This window comes from Hydractinia symbiolongicarpus, chromosome 2 (genome assembly GCF_029227915.1).
Source record: "Hydractinia symbiolongicarpus strain clone_291-10 chromosome 2, HSymV2.1, whole genome shotgun sequence".
Classification (NCBI taxonomy): Eukaryota; Metazoa; Cnidaria; class Hydrozoa; order Anthoathecata; family Hydractiniidae; genus Hydractinia; species Hydractinia symbiolongicarpus.
In genome coordinates this window covers 30,045,063-30,065,624 of record NC_079876.1, presented here as the reverse complement: position 1 = coordinate 30,065,624, position 20,562 = coordinate 30,045,063, and the positions used below count along the sequence as shown (strand labels likewise).

Here is a 20,562-nt window from a genome sequence, read left to right as displayed (position 1 = left end):
CAATGCTGATTCTGGTTACTTCCACGTGGTCACACTGACTGAAATGATCGATTTAAACGAAAGCTAAGTTGACCTGCTGAAATAAATCTCTGAACAAGAGGAACATAAGTTATTTTTATTGAGGAAGTCCTGTTGTCTGGCATATAAAACCAATATTTTTGCGTCGAATTTTTTGCTACGAGGAACGATCTTTGATCTATCCGGTAATCGTCTTCTTTATTTGCTCATAATGAACACTGGCGCCAACTTTATTCAGTTCTTTGTGTAAAATTTCATCAGATTGAAATATTTCAACACTTCTGGCCTCTCAAATAAATAGCTACTTTTACATATTCAAAATACGATTTTCTGATCACTATACGTTAGGATACACCTCCTCCCCAGGGTTTGCGAAGATTCCGATTGGAAACACCCTGAACAGTAGCGAGGCATTTGACTTGTGCAATAAATAGATTTACATCGTGGTAATATATGCACAGGTTCAGATTGTCTTTCGTGTCCGCAATTCACGTATACCTAAAACAAATATACATAAATTATCACATTTCTCTACTCTATAATTTGCAAAAACTTTAAATTTAAAGTATGAACCTCGCTCCCAGGACATCTTGAATCTTTTCAGAAGATAAATACTTACAAGATGCCCTGCTGCGGTCGAGGTTACAGAAGTATGTCAAATTACGCTTTTTGTGTTATAAAAATATGTTTTATAACGATATCTGGCTGAGATTTCAGGTTGATAATAAAAAATTATTTCCCTATTTTCAAAATAGGGAAATGACATTAATGACCAAAATTTTGATGTTTTTAATCAATATATTATTAACTATTTTTAATCATGAGAAATCAACCGACTGATCACACCAATTTCAGCATGGGTTTTACCGAATATTATTTCTCGTAGAGGTGTTAATATCACGGCCATCTTAAACGCAAAAGGGGGTGAAGATAGCATGAATAGGAGGCGGTATTTCCTCATAAATGTGCTAAGTTTGTTCACAACACGCACTTGATGTAGTAATGGAACCTCTCAGAACAAAAATTGGTCGTTTTTCATGTCCGTCTATTATATAATAAACGACACCCACCCTATGATAAAAATATTACTGTTATTTTAATATCCGTCGCGCGCTGTGCTAAAAAAACTTATGAAATTTTGTAAATAGGGTTCAAAAGAAACGCATCCCTCGTTTATTATTTTGCCGTGTATTGTTTAATCCATCTGAGTTGTTACCTAGGGTGTTCACATTATATATTTTTAAATAATTTTTTATATTATAAATAATTCTATATATTGTACCATAAATTTTATCGTATTACATTAACATTTTTATCGCAATTTAATATTTAAATTCATAAAGAAATTTTTTTTTGTTGCTGAGCTTAGGGACATAGTTTTGAGGAACATATATCTTGCTACCCCCTGATAATTTAGTAAACAAAACCGAAATAAAAACATATCCCACAATCCATTTCTTTTAAATCCGGAAATTCGAAATTCAAAAGCAGAAAAATTTAACAAGTTGGTTGTAAATATTGCAAGTCGGGTGAATGATTTGAATGTTGCTGTGAATTTAAGTGTGTAGGATTAATTCAATAGAACTTGTGATGATAAGAAAGAAAGTTTTAATTAGCAAGCACTCTGAAAATTGTTTAACATAAATTATACCACAACTTGCGAGTGAAGTTGAAAATATGAAAAGTTTTATAATTAACTTTTACGCTCTGGTGTTAATTTTTCAAGGTAAATACAAATTTGTTAAGTAACCCTGCTACGATATGTTAGTAGTTTTGGTGCAGAACCTCTTGAGTCAATTTTTTTAAAGCTAGCTATGCTGCAATAAAATATGCTAGCTAGCTAACTACAGCAAGATTTCCATGTCATATTTTAAAGAATTGTGAGGAGAATTACTTTTTCATAACTTATATTTACTTTGTTTAAATGATGTTTCCTCGCAGAAAACGTGGCAAAAATTTAAGCATTTTAAGTGCTTGAGAAAAAATCAAGTATATATTTTTCTGCAAAAAACCAGCATCTATTTTAACTTACCATATTACCAATTTACTTACCAAACTTCCAATTTAAACCATACTTATACCTGGAAACCCTGCATGACTTATTAAGTCTGAATAACACAAAAGTTATTTCCACATTATTTCATATGTATGACTCTGGCCTAAAAATGTGTTTTCTGGTGATGGAAGTGTTATTAATGGAGGTACAGCATCAAGCCTTCTATTCCAAAACTTCTGCACGTTACTGGAGAGGATTTCTGCCATCAACTCATTTTATATTATAACTACTAAAATACTGCGACAATAGGAATCCTATATTAGGAGTTCCCATGGCAACTGTGTTAGTAAATGGGATCTATTGTTTTACTCACCTTCTGTATTGTATATAATTTATAAAGGGTAATAACATAGGAACCATTTAGGAAATAAAATTTGTTTGCAAACCAATCCAATCTCTTATAAAAATACAGATACTCTGTCTGTTTGTAAGTAGCAGAAACATGTGTACTCAAAAAAATGATCACATCATTGCAAATTTTATCTTTCTCAATCAATTTCTTTTATGCTATGCTATATTTTAAGTTATGCTATTATAAGTGTTATGCTATTATAAGTACATAGCGTAAGCCATTAAAATGTTATTTGTGGTTAAATCCACTCCCTTTAGGATATTTAATACAAAAAAATTCCAGTAAATTGAAGAAATTTCTGTGAAAAAAAATTCTGAGCAAGAAACTTGTGATTTTGTCTTAATTACAAAATTAAATTCCTTGAAATTTAATTTTTACATGATGATTTCTGATATATACTTAATGAGTTTGTCGAATATTTGAAGATTTGGAAAATGAATAAACACATAAATTTTTTATCTTGTATCCTATGTTTGAAAGAATCAGAACAAAATAGAAATAAACAAAAATTTATAAACTTTCTTCCCTTAAGGCCAAAAAATGGATTTGTTTGGCAAAAGTAATGCTAGTCTTAAATGACCTCTTATTAATTTTGTTGAAAACTTATGTTTTCTACCATGTATTGAATACGTTATAAAGGATTTTAAATATATAATGAATTTGTAATTTTTGAATAATATTTTATTTCCTAAAAAACATTCTGTTTTATTCTTTTTATTGCATACACAAAATCATTTGTTTTCAATATTGTGGTATAAGAGACCACATCAAACTATACCGATATAGAAATAAATAAATAAACAGTAACAATATGCTCACAATAACTTTCTTAGTAAACCACAATGGTTTTGAAATAACACTATTATTCATAGTGATTCAATAATCATCTCCCTAATACTCCTGAATTCACACAATCTTCTATTTCTTCTAAAAAAACTGACCTCAAAATTTTGTTTCACTAAAAAATTTTGTTTACAACTTCATGACAACTATATATTTATAAGTGTATACCAACTTTCCTAAAATATAGCGACCTAACTTCAGAACTCTTTTACCTTTTAGTTGAATCTTAATCACATTTTTTACCTATATATTTTTTTTTGGGGGGGAGGGTACAGTATACATATTATAAAACAGTAGTAGAACAGTACAATAGGGGCATGGGGCGCTAACCAAATCCTGCTCAGTCCAAGTTTTCACTTTCGCTGATAGAAATCACTTCCACTTCTGAAAATTATATATATATAAATACAAGTACATACATGTATTATTTTGGTGACTTTTAGCTTAACTACCTAGGGTTAAATGATCTCAAATAGCTAACATACTTGTGTTTTCTAGCTAACTTTGCATTCCCCATTTTATGTTGTTGTCAAAAGTGAATTACTTAGCTAGCTTAGATTACTTCGTGATTGCAATGCTGTTTACTCTAACAATGTGGCTATGTAGATTTTTATAAGTGTATTATGATCTTGGAATGGCATATTAAAATTATGGGTTAACAGCTTTATCAATGGCAGCATATTTTACAAATTATTATTAGCTTAACAGCCTGTCCTTTTTGAAATGACAAATATTTAGGGTGGTGAATCATAAATACATGTATCAAAGCTAAAGTATTACTTTTCCAAGATTACTTTTGGTACATTTGACCATAATTCTGATATATTTTTAAAACTAAGATCCACCATAAAATGCCTTACAGTGATGTATTATGGTAGGGTATTAACCCTATTTTAACCAGGATATCAAAATGTGACAGGTGAAGCTAAAGGCTGATCTACATTAAGCGAATTTTGGTCGCTTGGGCATTAGCAGTTGGGATGTGAGCATGTGCATAAGGCTTGTTGTTGACGTAAAATTGCGTAAAATGAGCTGTTCGCTGAGATCGGCAAAGGAGTTCAAACAGTTTGAACTTTTTCAGCCTTCATTGGCGATTTTTGACATCAGAAATCCTTAAGAGCCAATCAGAATCAAAATAATAAACATTATGCCCAAAAAAATGTGCAAAAATATTTTTCTGCAAAAGAATAAAAATAAAATCCATGTTTTTACTTTAAAATTTTGTCCCTCATCTTACTTCACTATGGCATATGGAGATTTAATAGTCACTAGTCCACTCGGAGCGCTAGAGCCTTAGTGCCCAAATTTTGCTTAATGGACCTTAAACAACATTTGACATCTTTTTTACAACCTTTGATCACATTATTTTGATAAAAAAAATCCTACCTATTTATTATATATAGTTTCAAAAAGTCCTAAATACATAAATAAAAAGACATAAATTCTGGAACTCAAGACCACCCCATAACAAATTTCAAGTGAAAAATCCAATCTTAAAATCCTTCTACTTTAGATTTTAGCATTCAGTGTCAGCTATGTAATCTATGTAACATATCTTTATTTTTAGCAATAAATAACAAAATTGCCCAATTTTCTATTTTATTTCTGTTAAAATCCAAAAAAATCTGGAACTTAGGTTTGTCACATGTCAAAACTTTGTACAATGATTCCTCTTGATAAAATAAGGTGCAAGTTTTTAGCATAATCCTAATAGCAGTTGCTTTTACCATAAGACTTCATGAAAATGAGGTATCTATATTATAATACCCATATACATCTGTCCTTCTGTCATGAAAAATGGTACCGCAAGTAGCGAGATGTACGCAATGTGATCTAAAAAGCACGGGCGAACCCATGGATTTTTCCACAGGCCATCGACTAGTAGTTTCAAACAATCAAAAATTAGCAAGTGTATTTTATTGTGCAATATATATAGCTAAAAAGAGGTTAAAAAAAGAGCAGATACCCTCCCTAATCAAAATTAATTTTTTTCATTGGCCCCTAATCTGATATTATATTTCTGAAAATACTTTGCATGTTTCTTGGACTGAAATAGTTTTCTCCTTTTTTCTCATTTTTTACAAAGATTTAACCTTTTTGCTTTGTATATAATACTTACGTTTCGTATTTTTGTTTTTAGGAACAAATTGTGAGACACGTCACAACATTCAAAGGTATTGACTTCAATTTTTTTATCCTTTAAGTTGCTCAATGTATTTTTTGTTTGTAGAATGCAAGTCTTAATAAAATAAAAAAGTGTGAATCCTCTATCATTTCTCTGAAATATTTCCTATAATTGGCAAAGCCCTTCTTGTGACAACATTAATTGTGGGGAATTGTAGAAATGTATAATTCAAAAATTGTGTTGTGTTGTGAGAAGATCCATTTCTGATCATCTTATCAAAAAGTTTTATCTCATTGCTTAGATAATTTTTGTTTTTAAAATTAAATATATATTCAAAACTATGCACTGTAATTTACTTCATATTTTATTTAACAAAATTTGTTTCTAAGGCAACTCCAATTTAATTGTTGTTCTACGGGCAAAGTCGATAGTAACTTAGGGTTGGTTGGTCGGCGAAATAAAAATAATTTTATCGAGAATGTATGGTCGGAACAACAAAAAATAAATAACAACGGAGGAGGGTGTTACAACAAGCGTATATAGAATACACTTGTCACACCCTTTTTGTTTTAATTATTTTTCCTAAATGGTATTGACTAAAGTCTTGCTGCATTACAGTTTAGCTAGCGTAATTTTAAACACATATATTATTCATAACGAAGGAGGGTGTTACGAAAATAATCTGTCTTGTTTTTCACTTGTATTATAACTTTTTTAGCAAAAATAGGTAATTTTTGTTATAAATCACATAAAAATTTAAACTTCTGTTTAACCAAGTGTCTATTTTTGTGATTACAAAATTAACACATTTTAGTTTTATCGCAACAAATTACCATGAACAAAGAATCAACTTCCAGTGGCCTTAACAATGGAAGTCCTAAAGTTAGTTATTGATTCACCTTGTTTAGTATAATTAGATTGACATTCAACCAACAAAAAATAACATCATTGATTATCTTCTATGCTCATTATATTTTCACGAGATGGGATAAGAAAATTTTCTTTTTTTTTTCTTTAAAACTTTTTTGCTTGATATTATTATTTTTTTGTTTTTGTGAGAATTAGGGTTGGTTGGGCCTGTAGAACAACTAATTCAATTGGAGTCGCCTAATCACCCTCTAAAATTTCACAAAAATAAGTGTGCCAATCAAAAGGAATAAGGTTGTTGTTCTAAAAATAGAGACTTAATTTTAAACCAGTTAAAGCTCATTAGGAAGATTTAAAAGTATTGTGAAGTTTCGTATAGTGTACAGATAACCTGAAAATGACTGATTTTCGACTAATTTTTGTCTACGTTGAAATTTGTTTAGCACATTATTTGGATACTGTTAAAATAAGAATGACATTTTAGCAAAAATAGAAAATTTGAAAAAAAGATGAACAAATTCAATTTGTTCATCTTTTTTTTTTGTTATCACATGCTCCCACAAACCAGCAACAGTTAAATTTAGTGATATCAAAATGTGACAGCAAAAAATTTTTAAGTTTAACTTACATTTAAATTAATTAAAGCTCACAGCCAAAGTTTTCCATCACAAAGTTCAGAATTTTTGTTTTGTTTGTTGTTTTTGTTGACATGTTGAAAGATTGCTAGAGGTGAGCAGCTTAAAAAATTCTGTAATTTTTAGAATATGATCATGGGAAAAGCATTGAAAGTCAGATCATAATCTGTATTATAATACCTGGTACGTCTGTCTGTCTGTCTGTTATGCAAAATGGTTACTGCAGTAGCAAGACAAACAAAATGCAGTAAATAAAGGACAGGCGAACTCATTCACGACTAGTAAAAAACTATGTATTTTGTAAAAATGTTTTTTGTCTATGATTAGGCTATGACATAGCTTTAAGTTAAGAAGAATAAAATAATGCTTCCAAATATGTCATGTTTAAATATGAATGCACCTATGTACTTCATATACACAGCAGGCGACTAATTTGACAGATTACCAATTACAAATACAAACGCTGGAGACAGATTTGTTGAAGTTATGCGGAAATCCTTCATCAAAAGTTCAATAAAGTTTTGGAGAAAACAATAGAATTGCTTCTGCTAAAGTGGGCGGTGTTATGCACAATGTTGAACTGACTACATGCTGTGAAAATACTAATTATACACTTTATCAACAAGGCCTAATACAACAATATTCTTAAGTAAAGCTGATATTTTAAGAAGCTATAAATTTTCAACATTTTAACTAGATTACCCTTTTTATCCAATTAGATGTTTGTTTTGCATCTAATAAGCCAGATTAAAACCTATTTGTCTTTTTACATGATTACAATTTATTAAACAATCAAGGTCAAGAGGTTATTTTTCCCATATTTTAATATATAATAATATATATATAATAAATATAGTTCTGATTTTGTACACTATAAGAAGAAAAATGTTATCCTTTTCTATTGTCAGGTCACCTTCAACAATTAACAGGACAATAAATTATTCAGAATCATTTGAGTTCATTGAAATATTTTATAGTATTACTTTTGCTAAATGTTTTTCTGACAAAATTTACTTTTTCTCACCAGTTTTTGGTTTTCCAACAGATTTTTACTTTCCTTTAAAAAATAGCTGAACAATATCAAAAAGTGTTAACATGTACGCACTCAACAATTTGTATAAGACAAATTGTTATGAGTGTGTACATATTTTTTGAAGTTTTCGCTAAAGAATATGCATATAATATGTAAGTTTTGGAGAATGTGGCCAAGCTTTCTCTTATAGAGTATTTAACTATATAAAGACAGGGATAAAATTTAAAAAGAAATGTGTTCTTTGGTTCTGTGTGCTTGCAGGTCTATCATGAAATTGCACCTTTGTACAAAGGTGTGATGATGAAAGTTTCTTCTAAAAGAGGTGGAGAGTTTTTCATTTATTGTATATAACTGTGGGAAATTATGCTCATTAGTCCATTACATAGATGTATATTCTTAGAATTGTTAGTAACTTACGTAACTCTTGAGAGTATTGTAAACATATACACTGGCAGCATCTCATTGCTTGAATATAATTCATTGTCTGCCAAAATTATATGACCCCTTGTTTTTATAGACGGAGCACTTGTTCACAATGCAAAGGTATGTGGTTTTGTGTTTTTTTAGACCATGAATTAGGCAGACCACTTTGGTGGAATCAAAACGTAAAAACATAGTAGAACCCCTGAGTACTTTTAAAACTGTCTCAGAAATTCATTTTGTGGCATTTTAATTATACAAATCACTTCAAAAATGCTAAGGTTGATTTTTTGCCCCCAATTCCACCATGTACTTTTTCTCTCTTTTTGTGTTACACAGCTAGACAAGTGAGAAAATGTATAAAATAAACTCAAATAGTTTTTACTAGGCAGCTTGATTTTAAAAATGTAATACATTTTATGTTCTTTACAGATCCAAAAATCAAAGCACATCCTAAAAACATAACCGCAACTTTGGGTGAACGAAGTAAAATAGTTCTAAGATGTCGAGCCACAGGTGACCCTCCCCCTACCATTGTGTGGACAAAAAACAACAGATTGATTGATGAACATGATAAACATTATAATGTATCAAATAAAAATATGTAAGTAAAAAATATTTACTTAATTTTTTTGTTTGTTCGTCAGCATTGTTTGTTTTGTTTTAGTTTACCTTCAATTGATCAAGACGTGTAAATTTTTGTTTAAAACTTGTAACCAATGTTTTTCAAAACTTATACGAAATTACAATCTTACAATGAACATTTTTTAATTTCTACATAAAAAATTGCCCATGGTAACAAAATTGCAAAACAAAATAATGCACACTGTACAATGTTATTTTTAATTTTTCAATACAGAAGTATTTCATATATCTGAACAAAGTGTATTTCTTTGTGTACATTTAAAAATCCAATTTTAAGTTAATGTAGAAACAGGTGTCTTGTTCCTGCATGCTCTTGCATGATTAGAAGAGGATTAGGTAGAACAGTTTAATTCCAGACTATGAAACCTCACTCATGCAATGCTCAAGCATTTCTGTATTCTATTCCAAAACGGCCAAAAACTAAGGATTCACTGTTTTCTGCTTTAAAAGTGTCTCAATCATGAAAAATTATATCAGTTTATTTCGTTTCAATCATTTGAAGACGTTAAGGTAAACAAATGAAAATCATGCAGATGAAATCAGCCAATGTGTGTATGTTAAAAAAAACACAATATTATTTGTCTACTTTCTTTACACAACAAGTAAGCATTATATTTAACCTCTTCTTCCTTTGTTTACCAACCAACATGTCGTAGATATTGTTTTACAGATTCTTCATTGTTCTTTGCCTGATAAAAAATACTGAAATGCTAAAGGGGAGTTCCTTTATAAGTATTGTTACTTTCAGATTAAAATCAGGGTCAGTAGTTAAAGCTGTTAGATCACAATTACTCATTCGAGGTGTTCATAACATTGACTATGGATTGTATTCCTGTGTGGCGAAAAATCAAATGGGTTCTGTGAAGAGCAAATATGCATTTGTATCAATGAGGTCGCATATTGCAAACCCTGACACGTGAGTTTGATCTAATATTTTCGAGTATCTATGTACATTCAGGCAGTTGGTCTATGCACCCATTCAGAAAAAAGCAAGTTTATTGTTCCATTTAATTTATCAGCAAAATGTTAGTAATTCATTAGCAGCAGATGATAAAAACATTATTTTGCTTGATAGTATTCCAGGAAGTTCAACTTATGGCAGGGAAGGAGATTGTACAAAGAATATCACCTTAACTTGTCGACCATACCTGGACCCTACTCGAACGATTTTCAAAAAAAGTGAAGCCAAATATTTTTTGAATGGAAGAACTCTTACAGGTAAAATAAGTTTTATAAATACCTGTGTACAGCTAAATTAACTAGTCTAATATACTTTCTTTATATTTTAAATTATCTTTAATCTAGAAGGGTGACTCACAAATCGAATTACAAAAAAAATAAATATATATTTAGATTTTTTATGTTTGGGGTGGGAGGGAGAGAAGGGAGCGTGGGTGTGAGTTATGATATGATTAAGGAATTGACGATTATGTTTTTGGACTTTATGATTAGGATTATAAGTATTAAGCAGGAAGAGGTAAAATATAGATTTTTAACTAACGGCACCGACAAATGTAAACAAAAAATGCACAATTTTCGATTTTATGAGTCATCTCTAGTCTAGTTGCTATGCTTGCACAAAAGCCTAAATTGAGTCTACTTAGATCCTTCATCGATAGCAACGCAATGCAAACACTAGAACTTGTCCTGGAAAATATAAAAACACATCGCTATTTTTTTTAGAACTTGCAAGTAATTTGGATTCACAACAGGACATTACTAAAAGATGTCTTGATGTAGCTATCGCTTTTTTGTGTTATTATAATTTTCCTTACTGTGATGCAACCTCAAAGCAACCCAAGCCCATTAGTATATGTCGAAAGGATTGTATTTATGTGAGGTATGTCGTCTATTTCTGAAAGGATGGTTTATTCACCCATAAAATCCACCTAAGTGCATTGGAATAATTAATTTTAACCTGATGATAAAGAGACAGCAACATGGTACTGTCAATATAAATCATCTCCATCATTGTCAACATAAGATCATCAATTTTTCTTGACATCTGATGTCAATTTTACTTGCCAGCATATTTTGATAACCTAAGTATTGTATAAAAAATAAATCACATTATTTGTTTCCGTACTTACAACAGTTTAATATTTTTGAAATAATTTAAAATAAACGTGTTTCCATACCCTCTATAATAATTTTATGTACTTTTTATTTTACATCACAGAAATAGCACTGAAATCTTTTTTTGCGTAAGATCGTTGCTCTTGTTGTATGTATTTACTATACTTACTACAAACTACTCGATTTAGAGATGATTCATAAATCAGAAAATGTGTGGAAGTGATCTTTAAAAATGAACTCACACACAAACTTTCACACCACCGTAATACAGAAATTATCCCAAATTATCCCAATATTTTTGTTTTTGTTCATTCATCTTGTGGTAGTCACCCATGTGGCAGTTAAGGCGCAATGTTATCACCACACATAAAGTACAGAGTGCGCATGTTTAGTGATGTTGTAAATTGAGTTTCTAAAGCGCATGGTAATAATACATGCTTGTTTTTATTTATTTTTTTAGCAATCACGTATGTTCTAAGGAATTGGAAACAGCGAAAAAATATGCAACCCTAAGTACTGTGCTTCCTCCACATTGTAATGACCTCCCTACCACAAACTGTACTTCCATGGGGCATGAAATGCTGAAAGTAGCAGCTTTCCACAATGCCAAAATAAGTAAGTTCGTACGTATGTTTCGTGAACTCCTCATGTTGTGAATATCTGACTAAACAATCAGTGAAACATAATATTTAATATGTAAATAATATTTTTTTAATTGTTAATTATTACTCTTTAAAGTTATCTCTAGCATGTAAATTTTAAAATCTGCGATTAATGAAAACATTTTTTTAAGAGGATTTATCTTTCCATGCTTTGTATTTGTGGAACGGTACGTTACAAGCAAAAAAGTACAAAACAAAAAATATAAGTACCTTCATTGTTTTTTTCAGTAAAAATACTTCGTATAATCTTTTTATTGTCAGACATGCTGCACGAAAAGTTACTGCATGTAAGGCGCTAATAGACATTTGTTGGCGTAACAACATTTTGAAACTAGTGTAACAACATTTTGAAACTGGCGTAACAACATTTTGAAACTGGCATAACAACATTTTGAAACTGGCGTAACAACAGTTTGAAACTGGCGTAACAACATTTAAAAATTGGCGTAACAACATTTGAAAATTGGCGTAACAACATTTGAAAATCGGCGTAACAACATTTAGAAATCGGCGTTTCTATATGTAGAATCCAAGCGCAACGATGTTTGAAACTGGCGTAAAATAAATCGTGAATAACAATGATATTATCAAACAGTGTACTTACCTAGAAAGGAATTTTTTAAACATTGCACCTTACAAAATGCTGTGCTGTATCAGTTGAAAGCTTTCATATTAAAAATCCTACTTAAATTACAGGCATTCTTAATGAGACCGTAATGACAGTAATCACGCTAGCTTCTGGTTTTGCGGCTATATTTAAATGTTCATTAACAACATAATAGTATTCTTATCAGATATATTCTTTTCTCGTTTCAGAAACAAGTACAATTACTCCTCATATTGGATCGACGGAAAAAGAAGGTAAGTTCTTCTTGTCGTTGTTGTTGTTGTTGCCGTTGTTGTTATCGTCTTCGTTGTTTTAGTTGTCGTTATTGTTGTCGTGTTTTGTCACTCGTCGTCGTTGTTGTTATCGTCACCGTTGTTGTTATCGTCTTCGTTGTTTTAGTTGTCGTTATTGTTGTCGTTTTTTGTCACTGTCGTCGTCGTTGTTGTTTTCGTCACCGTTGTTGTTTTCGTCGTCGTTGTTGTTTTTTAGTCGTTTTTGTTTTTTCTCTTAAAGTCTGCACTTTATATATTCTGTTCCTTCATGTTCATCACGACAGAAGTAGGGGTCGAAATTTTTTACAATAATGAAAGTGAAAACGTTTAAAGTAACGTCATCGGTAATTCAGGATCTGACAAAATGAAAATAACAAAATTATTTATTATTTTATTACTTTACCGGGTGTATAATTTTGATAAATAAAAACTGTACGGTATTGTTTTTCACACTCTTCTTTGTTACGTTTATTTCCGATATTTTTCTTGGCTAAGCTTTAAATGCACTAGAACAGAACCCCCTTCACAGGACCCTCGTTAACAGCAGTACGAATAGGAACTGAAGAGGCTTGGTAAACAATTTCATATAATAATAATACTAATACTTATTAAACGATTTGGGCGATTTATGAAAAATACCAATATAAAGATTGTGCAGCAGCGCAGTTTTGTTGAACTCACCCCCTGGATATCCCACCTCTGCTCCCTACCACAGCGTAATAAGTAAAGTGGAATTATATCTAAAAAACTTGCCTAATGTTGGCTTTGTAATGTTATGTTTTTTATTGCGCAATTTCGCTATCAAAGGATACTTTTCAGCGGTGTAATATAATTTAGCTAAGTGTTTATTGATCGTCCTGTAATTAGCTAAGTATTTATTGATCGCCCTGTAATTGGGCGTTAGTGTGTCGTTTGGTATCTAATTTCTTTTGTGAAAAACTTTCGGAATGCGTTACGGTGTTTTACTGTTTTTTTTGTTTTCATGTATTAATTTATTAATCTCAAATCCGTTTTAACTCTTTAAAATTTTAATTTGTCTCGCTTTCCAACCAGTGTCTCGACCAACTTTAACAATTGTGTTGGAAAAGTTTGCATTTCGTGTATTTGTTACACTGATATCTTTTATCTTAAATGTTTGTTTTGATATTGGTCGTGAACAGAAGACACAATGACATCATCACAGCGGCGCTATCCTTTTTCTTGCAGACATAGCAACCTAAGCAACTTTCTCCCCACGCTATTATTACTATTGTACCATTACTATTTTATTTTCATTTAGCAACCTTGACTTCATGCTTTTATTTTGCTATATGAAGTAGCTGGCATACTTAACATCCTTGTCTCGATGTTTTTATTTTACTATATTAAGCGGTTTGCATACTTAACATCCTTGTCTCCATGCTTTTATTTTATTCTATGAAGCAGCTAGCAGACTTAACAACCTTGTCTCGATGCTTTAATTTTACTAAATGAAGCAGTTTGCATACTTAACAACCTTGTCTCCATGCTTTTATTTTACTATATTAAGCAGCTAGCAGACTTAACAACCTTGTCTTCATACCTTTATTTTATTATATGAAGCAGCTATAAGAAAGAAATACAAAAAAAAGCTATTTGATAAGCCTCTTAGGATTGACTAAAGGCAGGTTTACACGAGACGAATTATATGCGCTGCAAAGGCTTTTTTACGCTAGGCGAACGTAATATACTAAGTATTTCACTGTTAATACTGTGTTCTGACTAGGACACTATTTAAAAGAACGTTTTTACTTTTCAGTAGCGAATCATAGGGCTGAAAAAAAGATAGTTTGTCTGTTTTTTTGTGTTTTTTTTTGTTCGTGCGCGGTAATAGATTTCTGTAAAGTTTTTTCTTTTCTTTTTATAATATACTCAACATTAAAAGAAATAAAAGCCTTAATCCGTTTGAAAAGTTTTTTATTCAAACTTTTCACTGCGTTCATTATTCAACATTATAATATTTGTATGAAGATCAAATGAAATGCTTAGTCCGACTTCATAGCGGATACTTCAGATGTTCTGTGCATGTCAATTAAACATGTGGAATAGAATAATTACAAAGAAAAAGAACTGATAAATATTTTATAAAAAAACACTTTTATGAATTTTAATATTCATCTTAAAGTTAGTATCGATACTTGGATTGTTATATTTTAGCGTAAAAACACGTTAACTATTTTTGTTGTGAAAAAATCTTTCAAAAGCTGTGAACGAGAGGAAAGTTTTTTTATGAGAAAATCTTTATTGATGTTTTGGCGCTCTATTTAAATATGGTTGGAGTAATAATATGGAGTTTCGTGAGAGTTATAGATAAAATATCTGCATTAAAATAATTTTTATACTTTATTTTTTATTTTGTTTTAATTAGCAATTTATATTGAGCGATTAGTGTTCTTTTTTAGCGTTGTGAGGCGCGTCACTGAACTATAAATTTATAAGTTGAAAGAAAGTGTATATATTCTTTAAAATTTACTCTATTATTAATCACTTATAAAACTGTTTTTATTTGTGCTCTGCATTTATATATTCTCCTTGGAAATCTTATATTCTGCTAAATTAAAGAAAATATTTTCTTTCATCAATAACTTCTTTAATACACTGAACTCTCTTGATCTGGAACATATCTTTATCTCAAACAAATACTTTACTTCCTGTACAGATTTTTTTCCCTCTTAATCCGTTTTCTATTTTAAAACAAATTTCCCGGCCCTTTGACCGAGTATTAAGCCCGAGACTACGCATGAGTTCTTTGTAAGCTTTCTTTTTTGAAGGTGTCGTATTTTCTCAGCGTTGTTATGAATCATTTCCCCGCCTTTAATGGAGTTATTTGTCGAAGTATAATTGTATATATTCGACTTTATAACAACCCAGGAAGATATTTAATAGACAGGTTGTCCCATGGGATGTTTTTTGTCTTAATAATATGTAGATGGTTCCACCTCCAGCCTATATATATAATGACTATTATAAGATTGATTCTCTAAAATAATTTGAGACTGTCATAATGGAAGAAGATTCTGCTTTGATAATCTATTCTGATTGGAAATTACGAAATGATACAATTTTAGACCTTTTTTATGTGTTGGATTTTACCAAATTATCAATCAAAAGGGTAACATAAAACATATCTCTTTGTGATAAGTTTCCTTCTTTAGATAGCGGGAACATTCCATGCAAAAAAAGCACACAAAGTGAATCACCAATTCCCTTGCGAAATAAAACTATTATTAAATATTTTACCGCCTGTAATTCTAATTTCTTATCAATCAATCACATTTAATTGTTAAATAAGGAATTTAAAGTCGTTTTCAGAATATAATATAAAGTGGAACTTGAGAGAAGGTAAGAAAAAATGTTTAAAACTTAATTTTGAGAATAAGTCGGTTTGTTTATGTGTCGCCATCTCTCTTCGCGCGCAAACTTCAATCAACATTTTCAATTGGTTTATCGTTTTATATTATGATCCAATAAAATATTGATAAATCTTCTACTCGGTGCTCCGATTAGTTTACCAGATTTATACTAGTATGGCCTAATAGAGCGCGTCGTTTTCCATGACAACAGAAATTTTCAGCTTATGTGATTCGAATTGATTTTAAAGTGAGATATTGTTGTCGTTTCCTTGACATCTAACTTCCGATTTCTTTTTGCTTGTTTCGTGCCAATTACAAACCTGTCCCTACTTTGAATTATTATTTCCGCGAATCTATTTTCAAATTTTATTTGTCAGCAATAGTACGTTATTATTATTAACCTCTCCGAAGAAGAACAGAAGTTCGGTACTGCTCTCCTTCACTGCTTTGTTTTTTTTTCTGATCATAGATGTTCCAAGCGTTTCTAATTCGAGCGGTGTTTTGTATATAAAATATATTCAAATTGAAAGTGTCTCCAGCCGTATGTCTGGCGTAACGTTTTATCTAATTTTTTACATTGTATTTCAAACAACTTTCTTTCTTATTTTGTTCACTCTTTATTGTTGTGTTTTTAGTATCATCTAGTTAAGTTTGTGCTTTATTCTCTGTTCTGTTTTTGTTTTCAGCTTATTTTTATTGACTTCTTTATCTGTTATTTTTATCATTCTATTTGTTTCAAGTGTGTCGTCTTCAAGAAGCTTCGGTAAGCGGGTAGTTTTTTGCGAAACTTTTTCGAACGAATTTTACAGATGTCGTGTTACTCTTTACGCTCGTTTGATCTTCATTTCTCTTTCATCTTCTTACTCTGGTAGGTCGCCTACTTTATTCATTTATTAATTGTATCTTTCCTCGATTGTTAATATACTCGCCTATCTTGTGAGCCAGCAAAGGGTCATAAAGAAGTGTATTCCGAGTTGGCTAGCATACTCTTTCCGGTTTTGTTGTGATAATTAATTGCACCATGTAGTTATTAAAGTTTTGTTTTGTATGGATAGGAAGTAGTTTATAATGATAAAAAATATGAACGAAACATGACAACATTTGAGTATCGAGATACACTTGCGAGTCGTTGGAGTAAGTTGCACTCAACGATGCTTTATATGTTTGTTTACATCTTTGTTTGTTTGTTGTTTATTTGTTTGTTTACTTTACTTCATTAGTTTATTTTTCTAATATTTATATTGTTTTATTTAAGGTAATAGTCACACAATGAATGGTGCAGACATCGACCCAAGTAAGATTTTACAACTTTTTTTATATCATTTTGTGTATTTATAAATTTTGGCTGGAAATGTGATTCAAAGTTTTATCGCATGAATAAGCTTACATCTCACTTGTTAGTCAATACGCGACCAAAAAACTAAGAATAAATATTTTCAAAAATTTGAACTTAGATTTTGTCTTTTTTAGGTGATAATTGCTATTTTGGCGATGGACTGCAGTATCGTGGCGTCACAAACATGTCCGAATCGAATTACCCCTGTGTTGATTGGTCACGAGTGGACGCAGAAAACCAATACCAACGCATGTTAGCTGGTCATAACTTCTGTCGCAATCCTAAATCGATGTATGACCGACCTTGGTGTTATGTTTTGGTTGGGAATAAATATGAGTACCAGTACTGTGAAATACCCCAATGTGGTACGTTTCGTGTGTTTTTTACACTGATCTATTCGTTGTTATACATGAAATATGTTCAGTGTAGCAAACATGTGAAATTGTGACGTAATCTTATATTTTGTTATTAGCTACTATAGTTAAAATAAACTAATTTTTTCGTACTGGCATTTTACTGGCAAAAAAAATAATTTTTTAGACTTGCATCAAAGTCAATGCAAGTTTTCTTTCTCTTACTCAATTCTTCATTTATAATTTTCAGCCATACCAGTCCAATCCCAAACATCAAGTATCCTCTACACCATCATTCCCTGTCTCTTATTCGCATTGGCATTATCGTTAGCCATTATTACGTTGGCATGGCGACGACACAAACAACATTATTATCAATCCGCACCTAGCAGTCCGAAACAAGTTGTACCCAGGGTGAATCCAAAGGTTAGTTTTACTTTCCTGTTTTTATCCCGTGTAATTACTATCACTACCAGTGACGTAATGGAGAGAGAGAAATCCTGTTAAAGTTTACCTCCCGTACCACCCGCGCACGAGTCGTTCGTCTGTCGCTTTTTATGTACAGGCTTGACCTTTTTTAATTAGTAATCCTATGAAAATGAGCAATCATCATTGTTGACCTCTCACGTTTCTATCCACCGAAAGAGTGTTTAATTATTTAATGAATTAGCATCAATTAAAGTTTATTTGTGATTTGGAAAAATTGTGTCAGTGAATACTCTATTTCCGACTCTCAAAGCTGACTCATTGTTTTTATTTTATTTAGATTCAAGAATTGAACAGAGAAGATTTATGTGACTACCGTTTGCTCGGTGATGGAAGTATTGGGCGTGTCTATACAGCAGATTACACCGGAAGTAAGGACGGGCAGACGTTCACAGCATGTGTAGCAGTTAAGGCCATCATCGAGAAAGCAACGTCAAAACAAATTGAAGACTTCGTACGGGAGGCTGAAACACGTGCGAACTTCAAACACGAGAATGTAATTGCTCTGGTCGGTGTAATCAGTAAAGAAGAACCGCTGTCGTTAATCTACGAATATACCGAGTTCGGTGATCTTCATGAGTACCTATTACGACATTCTCCGAACTTCAGCGACGCTCATGCGAATGATGACTGTGCGCCGTTAGAATACGCTGACTTGTTGGTCATCGCTACACAAATAGCCAGTGGGATGTCTTACTTAAGTACACATGCTTTCGTGCACAAAGACTTAGCAGTGCGTAACTGCGTTGTTGTGAATAATGGTATTATTAAAATATCTGATTTCAGTGGATTATGTGATATGTACGCCGGTGACTATTACAGGGTTCCCGGTCGGCAACCCTTGCCGGTGCGTTGGATGTCACCGGAAAGCATATCAGAGACATGTTTTACAACAGCAAGCGACGTGTGGGCGTATGGTGTGGTTTTGTGGGAAATATTCTCTTACGGTTCCAGACCGTTTTTTGGACTGAGTAATTATCAAGCTATGGAGCGTATTTTGGATCTTGACTTGTTGTCCTGTCCAGAAAATTGTCCTAATGTCGTTTTTAACATGATGCTCAGTTGTTGGGAAACAGAGGCAAATAATCGACCGGCTTTTGTTGAGATATATAATAGATTGAAATCTTTGCATGATATAACGAACTGCCCATCCAGTATGCAACTTCATCCACAGTCCTCTATGCACAGCCTACCAACGACACATACTTCGAATGGTCATGCCACTAGGGATGTAGCGCCAAGCTCCTTTCATCGACCGTCTATATCAAAAAGCCACGAACAATCCCTGCATTCGAGGCATTCGTCAAATCATTCGATCAATAGTAACCCTTACCCACCCTCGATGCATGGCTCTATACCGCCCTCTCTGTTAAGCATGCCACAATCTGGTTCTATCAGAAACGGATGTGTCAACCGGAATCACTCGCTGCCTCGTGAGGCGTATCATTCGTTTTCAAGAAACGGTCACCACTCTTTGTCTCGCAATAGTCGACAATCACTCTCTCGAGAGGGACATTATCCGCGTGACGCTCGCCATCATAACATGGCACGCGATATACATTATTCCTATCCACATGATGACATGCGTCCTCCTTCCAATAATGGCAGCCATCACCCGTCTTCTATTGGACATCCAAATGGCTGCCACCCTCCCGCTAGCTACATCTCATCACTTCAAAGCTACCCGTCATCGGTGACAGGACCTCCCGTGTCAGTATTTAGTCGGCAGCCGTCAAGCCGTACAAGTTCTCGTGCGACGTCAATCAAAAGTTACGACGACGGACACCACGAAAGTGCAATGGGGTCGCATATTTTATATATATGAGTCGAGTACTGCGTGGGTGTGCGTCATGTAAAAGCGTCGTCTTCAGTTGGATCAGATGAAATATTTTACCGAGATCGAACATCAAGTTGGAATCCCCTGATTAAGCAAACATACCCCATTGAAGCTAGGCTGAAAACAATTTTACCTAAGTTGGATTTTTGGCTCATTTCTATATGCTAAACAACCCAGAAGAGATCTGGAAAGAACATTCAAAAGCTGATTAAGAACTACTCCATCTCAGTGATTATTTTCTTCTTAACATGGAGTTTAACTTTCATAATATCTTTTGCAAGTTAACTAACAAACTGAATGTAGTTTTTCATCCTTTTAAAATATACACAGTGGGGGAGACGAATAAGTTATTGCCTATAGTTTTGTTGGTTTATTTTGATGAATTAATTTTTATATACTGTTTATATTGTATATAACTATCATAGAACAAATTTTTGTTTTAAATACTGTGGTGTCCTCAGTTTGGCATTGTTGTTCCGTGGCGCACAATTGTACGAGATGCATTTTTATGAGAGGTTTTCTTGCTTATAGACGTTTTAATAACTAATAGATTGTTCGTTTTTAGTAG

General features: G+C 32.2%; 1 protein-coding gene across 1 annotated transcript; it reads left to right on the top strand.

Annotated features, from left to right (window-relative positions):
* The first annotated feature begins 1,506 nt into the window (after positions 1-1,506).
* On the top strand, positions 1,507-20,438 carry LOC130630579 (tyrosine-protein kinase transmembrane receptor Ror-like). Its single transcript, XM_057444123.1, has 13 exons — positions 1,507-1,744; positions 5,410-5,443; positions 8,447-8,472; positions 8,782-8,953; positions 9,743-9,910; positions 10,070-10,212; positions 10,678-10,834; positions 11,531-11,685; positions 12,549-12,593; positions 17,238-17,276; positions 17,453-17,683; positions 17,922-18,097; positions 18,438-20,438. Exons 1-13 carry the CDS (start codon positions 1,696-1,698, stop codon positions 19,980-19,982), a joined length of 2,940 nt encoding a protein of 979 aa, XP_057300106.1. The 5' UTR covers positions 1,507-1,695; the 3' UTR covers positions 19,983-20,438.
* The last annotated feature ends 124 nt before the right edge of the window (positions 20,439-20,562 follow it).